This window comes from Rhinopithecus bieti, unplaced genomic scaffold, assembly GCF_001698545.2.
Source record: "Rhinopithecus bieti isolate Rb0 unplaced genomic scaffold, ASM169854v2 scaffold_21726, whole genome shotgun sequence".
Classification (NCBI taxonomy): domain Eukaryota; kingdom Metazoa; phylum Chordata; class Mammalia; order Primates; family Cercopithecidae; genus Rhinopithecus; species Rhinopithecus bieti.
In genome coordinates, this window is record NW_016811100.1 from 146,301 (window position 1) to 161,804 (window position 15,504).

General features: G+C 36.9%; 1 protein-coding gene across 1 annotated transcript in view; it reads left to right on the forward strand.

The window, feature by feature from the left end:
• RAB2A (RAB2A, member RAS oncogene family) overlaps positions 1-15,504 on the forward strand; it is a 106,406-nt gene that overhangs the window by 62,891 nt on the left and 28,011 nt on the right. Inside the window, exons 4-6 of the mRNA XM_017893476.1 lie at positions 5,214-5,296; positions 5,726-5,818; positions 12,591-12,702. Of these exons, the coding sequence (XP_017748965.1) occupies positions 5,214-5,296; positions 5,726-5,818; positions 12,591-12,702 (288 nt within the window). The remainder of the gene's footprint in view (positions 1-5,213; positions 5,297-5,725; positions 5,819-12,590; positions 12,703-15,504) is intronic.

Genomic DNA, 15,504 nt, shown 5'->3' on the forward strand with positions numbered 1-15,504 from the left:
TATCTGGCAGTTAGAAATAAGTTTTAAAATTATGATGCAAAAGATCAATTTTGATTTGGCAATCCTCACATGAAAGATGAAGGTGTAAGACTTCTTTTGCACAGATGTTCCATGACTCTGATTTAATATTAAGCATCACTAAAAATGAGCATGTTCTTTATCTCTTAGGCAGACTTGTTCTGCTTTACTTTTTTGTATCTCTGAGTATTTTGTGAATTGTTTTTTGTTTTGTTTTGTTTTGTTTTGTTTTGCAGACAGAGTCCAGCTCTGTCGCCCAGGCTAGAGTGCCGTGGCATAATCTCAGCTCACTGCAGTCTCCGCCTCCTGGGTTGAAGTGATTCTCCTGCCTCAGCCTCTAGAATAGCTGGGATTACAGGCACATGCCACCACGCCTGGCTAATTTTGTATTTTTTGTAGAGACGGGGTTTCACGGTGTTGGCCAGGCTGGTCTCAAGCTCCTGACCTCAGGTGATCCATCCGCCTTGGCCTCCCAAAGTGCTGGGATTATAGGCATGAGCCACCACACCCAGCTAATCTTGCGGATTTTAAAATAAATCTAACAGTTATGTTGTGAGCCAAGAGAACTTACTGTCCACTCTGGCCACTGCACCCTAAGTTTGTTTTGTGGTGCTGTTCACTTAGGCATCATTCCTGTTTGATGAAATGTGTTTTTCTTTACACTCTAAGCTACTCTCAGGAATCTTACTATTACGTACAAAGAATTTTGTATCCTGTTTGGTTTCAAGCTTCCAAAAATCCCTTTTAACCAACAGTTTATAGTGATATAGTGAAGAGGATCAAACACAACATTCACAATTCCTAAGTTAACTTTTTTTTTTTTTTTTTTTTTGAGACAGAGTCTTGCTCTCTCACCCAGGCTGGAGTGCAGTGGCACAATCTCGGCTCACAGAGATGGGGTTTCACCGTGTTAGCCAGGATGGTCTCAATCTCTTGACCTCGTGATCTGCCTGCCTTGGCCTCCCAAAGTGCTGGAATTACAGGCATGAGCCACCACGCCCAGCCCTAAGTTAACCATTTTGTTTCACTTAAAACAACGTAGGTCAGTCCTAGTTTGGATAGTTATATATTCAAGTACTTTTTTTCCCCCCCCAAGACACAGCCTCGCTCTGTTGCCTAGGCTAGAGTGCAATGGCGTGATCTCATCTCACTGCAATCTCCACCTCCTGGCTTCAAGTGATTCTCCTGCCCCAGCCTCCCGAGTAGGAGTAGCTAGGATTATAGGTGTGCACCACCACGCCTAGCTAATTTTTGTATTTTTTAGTAGAGATAGGTTTTCACCAGTTGGTCAGGCTGGTCTCAAACTCCTGACCTTGTGATCTGCCCGTCTCGGCCTCCCAAAGTGCTGGGATTACAGGCGTGAGCCACTATGCCCGGCCGAAGGTACTTTTTAAAAATCAGATTACTTTGCTTTAATACGTCAAGGTTGTTAACCTTTGGGCTAACTTTATTCAGTTAGTTGTTTTATAACAGTTTGTTTATAGTTAGAGAAGCCATAAGAGAATAGGCCAGAGTTGTGATAGTTTTCAGATAAGTAAGTTCTCAAGAATTTGTAAACTATTCTGAATACTCATCTTTATTTATTATAAAATAATCATAGATCTTAAGATGCATAGCTACAGTCATAGTCTTCAGTGGGAATTGTGTTTTTTTATTTGCTCAAGTTTTTGTTTGATTTTGTAATGGACAGAAGTGTAGATTCAAATGTATTGTGTAAGTTATTTCCATATTGGAACATGTTTTGTTCTTTGTTCAGAAGGAATGAGAATGGTTATGAAAGTTTGCCTTTCTCCTTTTCCTAAATTTGTTTTGTCTTTTATTCTTTTATCTAGGCTCTGAACTGGAAATTTTAGATCTTATAGTAGTGCTTTTCTAGCAATGTGTTCATTTTAATTCATCCCACAGAATGTTCCTGGAGAGATTGTTTTAAAGGACTTTACCTTTGCTTAATGATCAGCCATGGGCGATATTAGAGCTGTAAACCTGATTTTTGTTTTGAACTAACAAAATACGTATCTTTTTTGTATTACAGTAGTTCCTCCTTATCCATGAAGAATAGATGCTAACACCCCCAGAAGATGCCTGAAATTGCAGATAGTGCTGAACTCTATATATACTAGTTTTTCGATCCCATAACAGAGACAGCTGCAGTTTAAGCACCCTAATTTGAAAATCCCAAACTTTTTGAGCTTTCACATGACCCTCAGAGGAGATGCTCTTTGGTGCGTTTTGGATTTTAGTTTTCAGATTAGGGATGCTCAACTGATAAGTATAATGCAAATATTCTAAAATCGGAAACACTTCTGGTTCAAAGCATTTCGGATAAGGAGTGCTCAACCTGTGCTAAGTGACTACCAGGCAGGTAGTGTAGTGTATACAGTGAAGATAGACTGGAAAAAGGAATGATTCACATCCCCAGCAGCACGGAGCAGCAGGACAGTGGGAGACTTTTATCACACTACTCAGAAGAGTGTACAATTTAAAACTTAGGAATTATTATTTCTGGACTTTTCCATTTAATATTTTCAGACTGCAGTTGACCACCAATAACTGAAACCTCAGAAAGCAAAACCTCAAATAAGGGGGAACTACTGTACCTAACACAGAATCCTTTCTTGATACATAGGATTTACAGTGAAATTAATCCCTAAAGATCTAGTCCTTAGTTTTCCTGTGCTCAGCAGTGAAAGAAGATATTTCCTGCCAGTGTGCCTTCAGAACAGTGAATGTGGCCTGGAACAGTGGCTCACACCTGTAACCCCAGCACTTTTAGGAGACCAAGGCAGGTTGATTGCTTAAAGTCCAGTAGTTTGAGACCACCCTGGGCAACATGGTAAAACCTGGTCTCTATAAAAAAATAAAATAAAATAAATTTTAAAAAACAATGAATTTAAAATAAAAACAAGGTATCTTCTTGTTGTTTGTTGTTGTTGTTGTTGTTTTCTTTTTTTTTTTTTTTTTTTAAAGAGACAGGGTCTCATCTGTTGCCCAGGCTGGAGTGCAGTGGTGTGATTATAGCTCACTGTAGCCTTGAACTCCTAGGCTCAAGTGATCCTCCTGCTTCAGCCTCCCAAGTGGCTGGGACTGCATGTGTGAGCCACAACACCCAGCTAATTTTGAAAATTTTTCTGTAGAGATGGGGACTCGCCATGTTAGCCAGGCTGGTTTTGAACTCCTGGCCTAAAGCAATACTCCTGCCTCAGCCTCCCAAAGTGACGTGAGCCGCTATACCCAGCTGTCTTCAGTTTGACCTAAACTATGTGAGATGATTTGGCTATTTTTATAAAGCCCTTTTATGTGATGGCTCTCTCACTATCTAAGTTAGCATGATATTATTCTAACTGCCAAAATTGCCTACCCAAGAGAGGGTCTAATTGTTAGTTTCCACATGGGAGAAGTTATTTGCATTGAATCTTAGCACGTTAGGATTTACAGATGTCCACTCAGCTACATGGGATGGAGTACTGATTATTTTATGCGTATAACTAAGACATTAGGATTTCTTCTTTCACTTTTTTGTTGGTTTTTTGTTTTTGTTTTTGGAGACCAGGTGTTGCTCTGTTAGCAAGGCTGGAGTACAGTGGTGCAGTTACATCTCACTGCAACCTCCTCACCTGGGGTCAGAAGATCCTCCTCCCTCAGCCTCCCAAGTAGCTTGGCGTGCCACCACACTGGGCTAATTTTTGTATTTTTAGTAGAGACAGGGTTTTGCCATGTTGCCCAGGCTGGTCTTAACCCATTTATGCAGGAGATTGCTAATTTTTTTTTGTGAAAAATCAGACCTTGTCAGTGGCCTTGAGCAGTAGGATGTAAATAACTCCCACAAGCTTAGCATTCCAATAATGGAACACTAGGCATAAATGGGTTAAACTCCCAGGCTTAAGCGATCCACCAGCCATGGCCTCCCGAAGTGCTGGGATTACATGCATGAGCCACCATGCCCGGCCTATTTTTCCATTTTTTCACTCAACAGGCTTTCTCTGAATGCCTGCTTATGTGCCAGACCCAGTGCCTAGCACACACTTAGCTACATGCAGGGGGTCGGGGAGGGAGGGAGTATAGAAGAAGGGCTAAGAAGAGCAAGATATTGTAGACTGTTGAGTGTTAAACATGGCAGAACAGGAGCCGTCCATGCGCATTCTGAGGGTGGGAAGGGCTAAATATTTCCATTGCAAGATGAGAACTCAGAATGTGTAAACGTCAATATTTTTCAAGTTAGGGGATTTTGAATATAAAAATCGTTAAAATTGGCTTTACGTTTACTTAATTAAAATGCTTACATTTTGCAAAAGTAGAAAAGAAGGGATTAAAATGAAAATAACTTATTATAAGAGCTGTCTCCGTTTTAAACTCAGAGACAACAGTCACATTCCTCCCCAGCAATTCTTTAAAAAACAGAAATTAGTACCACAAGTAAAAGAGAAATCACCTAGCTTTGCATAATCTCTTGTGTCTGTTTCACAAGTGGATATAAAGATGACTTTTACATCCTGTTGCCTTTTGACAAGCGTTATATATCAAATACAGAGAAAATTGATTAAGTGTGGAGAGAAAACTTATATAAATTAAATTCAGAACCATTTTGTTTTTCATAATAAAATGATTGCTCAAAGAATTCCATTTGATGACTGTTGAAAGCTCACTGCAGTTTATGATATAACTGATAAAATCTGCATCCTTGGCCTTCCAACAACCTTTACACCAGCAGATGGTGGGCGTAAAGATGTCATTCATCATTTATTTACAATGGGCTTTATTTATTCTAGTGTCAACAGCTGCCCCAGGGAGTGGGTTATTGAATTCAAATGTGAGGCTCTGGGTTATTTGCTTCCTTTCAAATTTGTCTTCAGAGCTTAGTTGCTAGGAGTCCATTCTGTCCTTTAATAATGATTCATGTATTGTGAAGCCATTCAGTAAATTGGGTTGTCAGGGATTGCCAAAAAGGGTTTAGAGGTCTGCGGGGTGGGGAGGTTGCAGGAGCGACTATGTGTGCACTACATGTGCGTCTGGTTGACTTGAGCAATCTTGAGCAATAGTGGTATTTTGTAACTTTTTCCTAAGACTGATGAAGTTAAGTTTTCTTCTCTCCCTTTATGCACTCCTTCCCTACCTGCCTGTATTCTGTATATGAATAATATGAAAATATAGAGGACATTGTATTAAAGGAAACTCTCCAACCTTTTCTTTCATCACAGGCAGGGCAAGAATCCTTTCGTTCCATCACAAGGTCGTATTACAGAGGTGCAGCAGGAGCTTTACTAGTTTACGATATTACACGGTGAGAACTTGAAAACTTTGCAATTCAGTAGTCAATACAGAGAGTTTTTCTAAATAAATGTGGTTAACAGTGATGAAAGAACAGCTTACCCTTTCTGCCCTGGCTACTCACCTTTAAAACTGCGTCTTGAGTCCAATTTAAATTTACTACAGAAACCTGCACCTGAATTGTTTTTATTTGAATTAGCACCTTCAAATTGAAATTGGCAATTTTATTTATTCATTGGAATTTTCTAAAGTGTGATTACATTGAATTTATAAACTGAAGTGTAATCAGTGAACTCTAAACCCAGATATGGTGCTTAAAACTACTTCTCGTTACATAAGTGGATGTGGCTAAAAATGGTTATCTTTAATAATATGTATATTGTTCGTTGTATACTGAGGGAAATGCTTTGAACATAGTAATTAAATTATTATTTATGTTTAGGAGAGATACATTCAACCACTTGACAACCTGGTTAGAAGATGCCCGCCAGCATTCCAATTCCAACATGGTCATTATGCTTATTGGAAATAAAAGGTAAAAAGGCTAATTTAGAGTTTACATTGCATTAGTGATGAAGACTGTACTGTTTATTTGACTACTTTCCTTAACATGTGTTCAACTGTGAGTTACCAGCCTCTTAAGTTATAAAATTTCAGAAATTCTAAGGTGTTTCTTTTGATTTTTAAAATGATGATAATAAACTTTCTTGGAGATTATTACTGTTATTATTTGAAATAGTTTTTGTGTAAAGAAGTACTTTAAAAGTAATCTGAAGGAGTTTTATCAGATTCCTGATGTAAAGTTAAAACCTACTGATTTATTTGGGGAGATGGATTGAACATCTTTGTGCTGTCCATTTAAAATATGAGAAAACCTTCTTGCTTGACCAGTTTCCATAAACTTCCAAGAGTGTGGGAAAGTTTTCACTAATTTTTGTAGAAACTTACAGTGGTAAGAAAATATTAGTATTTTCAAAATGCTAGGCACCATTCTTTTTGTTTTATTTTGTTTTGTTTCTTTTGTTTGAGACAGGGTCTCTGTTACCCAGGCTAGAGTGCAGTGGTGTGATCATAGCTTACTGCAGCTCGGCCTCCTGGGCTCAAGGGAATCCTGCCTCAGCCTCCCAAGTAGCTGAGACTATAGGCATGCATGACCACCCCCAGTTAGTCTTCTTATTTGTTGTAAAGAAAGGGTCTCACTTTGTTGCCCAAGCTGGTCTCCTAACCTCAAGTGATTCTCCCACCTGGGCCTCCAAAAGTAGTGGGATTACAGGTAAAAGCCACCACACCCAGCCCTTTCCTTCTTTAGGGTTATATTAATATTAGATAGGCAAAATCATGGCTTATGTGATAATGAGGACATCTCAAAACTTTTATCTCATTAATTAACAAGATAAGGAAACTGGTAAGATATTTCAACCAGTTCAGAAGGGAACTCAAAGTACCACACATTTACAATCAAATAAGGAATACTGAAATGCATTTACAAGATGAATGCAAAACTGAACAATATTAACAGGGTATTAATTTTATTCCACAGGACACAGTCTGTGTTTCCATGAACAGGAATTATTTGCATTTATTCCCACAAGTTAACTTCTCTCTCTGCAATCTTTGAAAATGTGTGAGATGCAATTAAAATAGTACTATTAAGAAAATTTTTAAATGAACAGCCTAGGGCCAGGTACAGTGGCTCACATCTGTGATCCCAACAGTTTGGGAGGCCCAGGTGGAGGATTGCTTGATCCCAGGAGTTCAAGATCTGCCTGGGCAACACAGGGAGACTCCATCTCTACAAAAAATTACAAAATTTAGCCAGACACGATGGTGCATTCCTGTGGTTCCAGCTACTTGGGAGGCTGAGGTGGGAGAATCACTTGAGCCCAGTTGAGGCTGCAGTGAACTCTGTTCATGCCACTGTACTCCAGCCTAGGCAACTGAGCAAGACCTTGTCTCAAAAAAAAACAAAGAAAATAGCATAATTTTTTTGCCTTAAGAAACTGGAGTAAGAGCAAATCAAACTCAAGGAAAGCCACCTGCCCGTGAAAAAAAAGAGAAAGAGAAAACCAATGAAACCAAAAGCTAGTTCTTCAGAAGATAAAATAAAGTAGATACTGATCAGGTAAAAAGACAAACATTAGCAATATCAGGAAAGAAAGGTTGACATCACTATAGATAAAAAGATAAAGAGAATATTGTAAATAGACTAAATAAAGAGATATAATCATAGTCATGGATTGTAAGACTAAATATAAGATGTCTTCTCAAATTTATGTAAAAATTCATTGAAGGCCAGGTACAGTGGCTCACATCTGTAATCCCAGCACTTTGAGAGGCCAAGGCAGGAGGATCACATGAGGCAAGGAGTTCAAGACCAACCTGGGAATGTAGCAAGATCTTGTCTCTACAAAAAATAAAATAATAATTTTAAAAAAAACTAGCTAGGCTTGCTGGTACATGCCTTTAGCTCTACTTAGAAAACAGAAGTGAGAGGATTGCTTGAATCCAGGAGCTCAAGGTTGCAGTGAGCTATGATTGAGCCAGCTGTACTCCAGCCTGGGCAAAAAAGCGAGACTCCACTGTCTCCAAGGAAAAAAAAAAGTTTCATTGTAACCCTAATCAAACTATCAAATGTTGGCAGACTTTTTTTCGGAGTGTAGATATTGACAAGCTGACTTTAAAGTTCTATGAAAATGCAAAGTCTACCGAATAGCCAAATCAGCTTTGACAAAGAGGCACAATATTGAAGAGAATTTACTATTCTACAAATTTTAAGATTTATTATACTATAATCAATTTAATATTGTTTGGCATAAGCAGACATAGATCAGTAGAGCTGAATAAGAAGTTCCAGAAGTAGATTCATGATATATTAATGATATATATGATATATTAATTTTTTGACAGAGATGCTAACTTAGTTGAAGAAGGGGTAATCTTTTCATCAGATGATGCTGAATCAGTTAATAGTCGTATGTAAAAATATGAACCTCAACCCTTGCATTATACCATATACAAAAATTAACTGGAAGTGGATCATAGACCTAAGTGTAAGAGCTAAAACTACTTAAAATTTCTAGAGAAAACAAATTTTAGTGACCCTATTTTGGCAAACATTTCTTAAATGGGACAGAAAAAAGCATGAACTATAAACAGAAAAAAATCAATAAATTGCTCTTTAACTGAATTTAAAACTTTGTTCTTCAAAAGACAGTTACATTATTTTACAACATCGTGACATGGTTAATGGTAATATAGTGCATTCTGGAAAAATGCTGAGTGGATGTTAAGTGTTTTCACCACAAAAAATAACTGTGAGATAATGCAAATTAGCTAGATTTAGCCATTCCACAGTGTATATATACTTCAAAACAATATGTTCTGCATGATAAATATATGCAATTTTATCTATCAATTTAAATAAATAAATTTGAAGAAAACAGTTACAAAAATGAAGAGGCAAGCTACAGACTGGGAGGAAATATTTGTGAAACATAACTGACAAAGGATTTATATCTAGAATATATGAAAAATGCTTATAATTCATTAATAAGACATCCAGTTTTTAAAAATGAACAAAAGATTTGAACCAGCAGTTCACTACAGAAGATATACTACTGATGGGAACGTAAAATGATACAATCACTTTGGAAAACAATTTGGTAGTTTCTTTAGAAATTAGCAGGCCGAGGCGGGAGGATCACTTGAGCCTAGTAGTTTGAGACCAGGCTGGGCAATGTAGGGAGACTTCGTCTATACAAAAATAATAAATTTTTAAAATAAGTAGCTGAACATGGTGGTGCATACTTACAGTCCCAGCTACTACTCCAGAGGCTGAGGTGGTAGGATCACTTAAGCCTGAGAGGTCGAGGCTGCAGTGAACCATGATCACGCCACTGTATTCCTGGCTAGGCCACAGAGCAAGACCCTGTCTCAAAAAAAGAAATTAAACACATGTCTATATTTCCTAGCCATTTTACTCCCAGATGTTTACACAACGTAAATATGTCTTCGTATGTCCACAGAATTATGTACAAATATTCATACCAGCTTTATTTGTAATAGCCCCAAACTGGAAACAACTCAAATATCAATTAACAGATGAATGGAAAAACAGTGATATAGCCTTACCACAGACTACGGCTCAGCTATAAAGAGGAATGAACTATTGATACATGCAGCAAAATGGATGATTCTCAAAATAATTACAGAGTAAAAAACTCAGATCAAAAATATCATGTGATTACGTTTATATAAAAATCCTAGTAAATGCGGACTTATCTGTAGTGGCAGAAAGCAGATCATCAGCTGCCTAGGGTGCAGTGGCAAGAAGGGATGAGTTACAATGGAGTCTGAGGAAACTTTTGGGAGACGGATGGCTTCACAGGCATACATATCTTAAAACTAAACAAATTTTGCTTTTAAGTACAACTTCTTTTATGTCTATTAGACCTCAAAAAAGCTATAAAACTATAATGTAAAACATCATTACACTGTATAGATTTTAGAGTGTTGTTTTAATAGAAATTGAGATTTGCTATTAAGAGAAAATATTTACTTAAGTGATACTTACATTATAAAAAGATAAACATTGCTTGTTTGTGTAGAGAAGAAACCATTATATTCTCTGAAGGTCTTTCCTGGGTATTCTTTTCCACATTTAAATCGTCTCACTAAATCTTTTTAAGGTTATGAAGCTATTGGAAGGAAGCTTTAGTCTTTCTGTGATGGAAATAGTTATTCTGCCATTCAAGGTATGAAATAATAAGAGAAAAATACTTGGAGAATAAAGAGAATTTTAATCCTTTTATTTTACCGATTTTTTCTTTGTATCTGAAACATGATGAGTGACAGCTTACTGGTGGCTTAAATTTGGTTGCCGACCACTAGGAGCTGATAGTTCAAATGTGAGAAGACATAAACAAAGCATAGTATGTAAACAAGAGATGTTCCTGATGATCGTAGGTGGGTGACCTTTAAAATCAGGAGTATAATGAACAACAAAGAACAGAAATAAATGAGATTATTATTTTTAGATGAATTGAATTGTGGGTAGACATCAAAACAGGGAATAAGCAATTTTTGAATTAGAGGCATTAAGCAGTAGGGAACCAGTGAAGGGCAGTGACCTAGTCAGAGCGACAGATGACACAGATTTTTCTTACTATGGCATTGTATTAATAAATTAGTTACATAAGAAATAGGAAGCAGACGTTTAAAAGATGAAAGTTTTTTAATAGTATAAGTATTACAATGCAAACTCTAAACAAAAAGGGGGCATAAATTAAAAGAAAGATGCTTAAGTAACCTAAGCAACTTAAGTGGAATTCAGAGGGAGTGAACTAAGACAACAATATGATGTAATGCCTGGAAAACTGAGGTATTTTTAAAACTTTGCACTCAGTATATAATCAGGTACTATGGCTTTTGAGTTTTTGACTTGACCTATGGTAAGAAATATATTTTACATCATGACCTAGTAAATAAATTGTGTATACACCTACACATAAAACAAAATATTCATAAATTATACCTTTATACATAAGTTCCATGAAACAGTATATGCAGTGGCATGATCTCTGCTCACTGCAGCCTCCGCCTCCCAGGTTCAAGCAATTCTTCCTCCTCATCCTCCTGAGTAGCTGGGATTATAGGCACCCGCCCTCATACCCAGCTAATTTTTGTATTTTGTAGAGAAGGAGTTTCACCATGTTGGCCAAACTGGTCTTGAACTCCTAACCTGAGGTGACCCTCCCGCCTCGGCCTCCCAAAGTACTGGGATTACAGGCGTGAGCCACTGCACCCGGCCTATTGTTTCTTTTTTTAAAAAAATTCTGATTATTTCCTACTGAGTGATTTTTACAATTCATTGAGTCATGACACAGTTTGAAAAATCCTACCCAGGCTTAGCGTAGTGGCTCAGTCCTGTAATCCTAGCAATTGGGAAGGCCAAAGTGGGAGGATCCACTTGAGTCCAGGAGTTCAAGACCAGCCTGAGCCACATAGTGAGACTTTGTCTCTGAAAAAATTTTTAAAAACTGCCCTGGAAAAGCCTTGGCACATGTATACACAATATATATATATATATATATAAAATGCTTATTGTAACATTGTAATAATGAAAAATTTTAAATAACTTTGTCTCATAGGGAATTTAAGTTGTATTGCATTCATTCAGTAGGCTATAATACACCAGTTAAAAAATAAACTAGATCTAGATGTGTTATATGGATAAATTTGAAAAACATAATGTTGACCAAGGTTAACAAGTTGTAAAACAGTAGCTACATCTGAATTTTAAAGATATGAAAAGAAATACCATTTATAGTTATAAACATGAGTATAAATGCAAAAACATGCATGAGAATGAAAACACCAAATTCAGGTAATGGTTACCTTTAGGGTAAGAGGGAGGAGAGTGGGATCAGAGACACACAGGTGATGATTCTGCTGATTTTATTTCTTAAAGGGAAAGAAACCTGAAATCTGGCAAATTATATGTCAAGACTAGCTGGAAGTATGTGGATATTATCATACATCTTTTTTCATGTATAAACATGTAATGGTAAATAATATGTAAAAGAAATAGTAAAGGTTTTAACTTAAAATAAAACACGCTTTAAAAGCAACTGCTACTTCCTCCCCACCTCACTGATACAATTCTAGTATGATAAAATGAATACCCTGCTTTCATCGGAAATTTCTAGCTTATACTTTCTCCCTCCCACCCTTTCTCCTTTTCTCTCTCTCTCTCTAGTCCTCCTCCCTCCCTCCTTCTCTCTCTCTGTCTATATCAGTTTTGCTTTAAGAAGAAACTGGGAATTAAACAAACTGGGATCAATGTTGTAATGTATCTTTAGTACTTTGGATTTTACTAAACAATTTCCTATAGTTTCTGAGAGTTATATTTTAATCACATTCATAGAAACTCAGTCAGTTTGACCAATGGAGGAGGATAGTATAGTCCTGCTCTTTCAAATTATGTTGAGCAAAATGGCTTTCTTCTCTGGGAATGCACTGTACTCAAAGATATAAGGTATTAGACTAGAGGCTCCCTTAAGTCACAGCTAGTTCTGACATTCTAGAACTCTTAACACAGACTCTTTCTTCTGTTGGATTGTTCTTGGCAACTAGACAGTGTGTTCTAAATACTAACCCTTATAATACCCTGAATAATACAGTTAGTATGTTAAAAATTAATTAAAAGAATGGTCATCACAACTTTGAATTCCATGGTACACTTTCCACAGATGCTTCTATTTGTACCATGTTGATTAATAATGCGACCCTTTCTTTCCCATATTTAGTGATTTAGAATCTAGAAGAGAAGTAAAAAAAGAAGAAGGTGAAGCTTTTGCACGAGAACATGGACTTATCTTCATGGAAACGTCTGCTAAGACTGCTTCCAATGTAGAAGAGGTAAATAAGAGGCCCTTTAAAATGTTCATCTTTAACTTAATAGAAATGTTTTACATATCTTCATTTTATTATTTAAGTTTTTAGTCAGATGGCCTTGGAACATCATAAAGTAGGAAAATTTCTTCCCTTTGAAATGCCTTGTAACATTTACCTTCTGTCAGACTCTTAAATCATATTGAGCCTTCTCTTAAAGCCTGAATGCTTTCTTACATCTTTGTACGTATTTTCCCTCCCTCCCTTTTTCTAAACAATTTCCTATAATTTCTGAGAGTTATATTTTAATCACATTCATATAAAGTCAGTCTGGCCAATGGAAGAGGATAGTGTAGTTCTGTTCTTTCAGATTATGTTGAGCAAAATGGCTTTCTTCTCTGGGAACCCACTGTACTCAAAGATACAAGGTATTGAAGTTCTTTGGGTTGCATGGTAGGGAAATCTTTTTTGTGTTGCATGGGAGGGAAATAAAGAACACACTAATGAAATCTGGAAATGTTTCAAGACACCAGAACATTTGTAGCTATTTATATCCACTTCTGCTTATTTTTTTAAATTTTATTTATTTTTTTAACTGTCAATATATTATCACATCACCACTTCTGCTTAAAGTATTATAGTATTGCTGTGTAATATTTTACAAAGCATGAGAATTGTTTCATCTATTGATGAAATTTGTATTATTTCAATTATTTCCATTGATCAACCTGGACTGTTGGAACTTTTCTGAACACAGTGTATTCTTTTATGCTGTATGTGTTTGGAGGTAGTGTGTTTATACATATTATAAAGAGATGATTACATAGTTGATGCTTTCTAAGGTAAATGTATTACTCTTATTTTATAAAAAGAGGTGATGAAGCTAAGAAAAGTCGTAGTTTATCCAAAGTAATGCTTAGTTCCCGATTTCTGGATAAGAACAGCTTATAAGAGCAACTACAGAAAGTAGTTCTGAAAAACAAATGATTTAAGAATCACTGTTGTAAGGATAACAGAGGTCAGGGTCTTGGGAAACAACTAGCATGTGCCTTCAACATAGTAAGCAGTCAGTAAATATTTATTAAGAGTGATACTTGGAGCTCTTCTGATTAACCCTTGAACCTAGAAATTGACCACAGTAATTCTACAGCATTGGTATTTTCACTGAAGAATTCTTTCTTAGGTAAAATATTATACAGTCATGCGTTGCTTGACAACAGGGATACATTCTGAGAAATATGTCACCGGGTGGTTTCATTGTCATGTGAGCATCATAGAGTGTACTTACATAAGCCTAGATGGCATAGCCTACTACACACCAGCTATAGACCTTGGTGCCAGAGGAATGACATAGTGATGATTTCCCTTAGTTTTCTTTTTGCCACATACCCAAGACTGGGTGCTAGAGAAACAGGCAACCTAGAAAGGTCAACAGGCGCAGAAAAAGAAAGTTTTCTAGCCGGAGAACCAGGAAATAGGCAGGTCAGAACAGTGTTCACAAGTCAGAACACTCTTAGAAAGTAACCATTCTATAGCCAAACATCACAGAAAAAACTGTGGCTCTGCTTCCACCATCCCCAGGCAGTAAAGAAGTAGCACCCTACCACCACCATTTCGCTTATTGGAGTGGAGTCAGAGGAAGCCAACTAAAGCAGTGGTTTAAATAAAGACAGAGTCTCATAAAATAGTATCTAAAATACCCATGTTTCAATAGAAAATCATTCATCATACCTAGAACCAGGAAGATCTTAAATTGAATGAAAAAAAAAGATAATAGGTGCCAACAGTGAAATGGCAGTGATGTTCGAATTATCTTACAAAGATTTCAGTGCAGCAATCATGAAAATGCCTCAACAAACAGGGAACATGCTTGAAACAAAAGAATCTTAGCAAACAAACAATTTGAGCAAAAGGAATGCAAAATGGAAAAAAAGAACCAAATAGGAATTTTAAAACTGAAAAAATACAGTAATTGAAATTTTAAAACTCTTTCAAAGCTCTTTGTACACTGGAAAAAAAACTTGGTGAATGGGCTCAATAGCAGAACGGAGATAAAGGAAAGAAATAGTGAACTGGATAATAGAACAATAGTAGTAACTGCTTAGTCTAAACTGCAGAGAGAAAATTGAGGAAACAAATGAACACTGCCTCAGGGACCTATAGGATTGTAACAAAAGCTGATGTTATATGATGCATCATAAGTCCTAGAAGGAGAGGAAAAGGAAAGGCTGTGAAAAATACTCAAAGAAGTAATGGCTGAAAACTTCTTAAATGTGGCAAAAAGTATATAAACCTACAGATTGAAAACAGCCCCAAAGAGGTTAAACCCAAACAAATCTACGTGATGACAAACCTCTGTATGGTCAAATGTCTGAAAGTGAAAGACAGAAAAAAAATCTTGAAAGCAGCAAAAAAATGGCACCCTACCTGTAGGGGAAAAACAGTTCTAATGATAGCAGATTTATCATCAGAAACCATGGAGGACAGAGAAAATAGCACAGTGGTTTTTGTTTGTTTGTTTTTATTATACTTTAAGTTCTAGGGTACATGTGCACAACGTGCAGGTTTGTTACATAGGAATACATATGCCATGTTGGTTTGCTGCACACATCAACTAATCATTTATATTAGGTATTTCTCCTAATGCTATCCCTCGCCTAGCCCCCCCGACCCCCAACAGGCCCGGGTGTGTGATGTTCCCCACCCTGTGTCCAAGTGTTCTCATTGTTTAGTTCCCACCTATGAGTGAGAACATCCTTGTGATAGTTTGCTGACAGTTATGGTTTCCAGCTTCATCCATGTCTCTGCAAAGGACATGAACTCATCCTT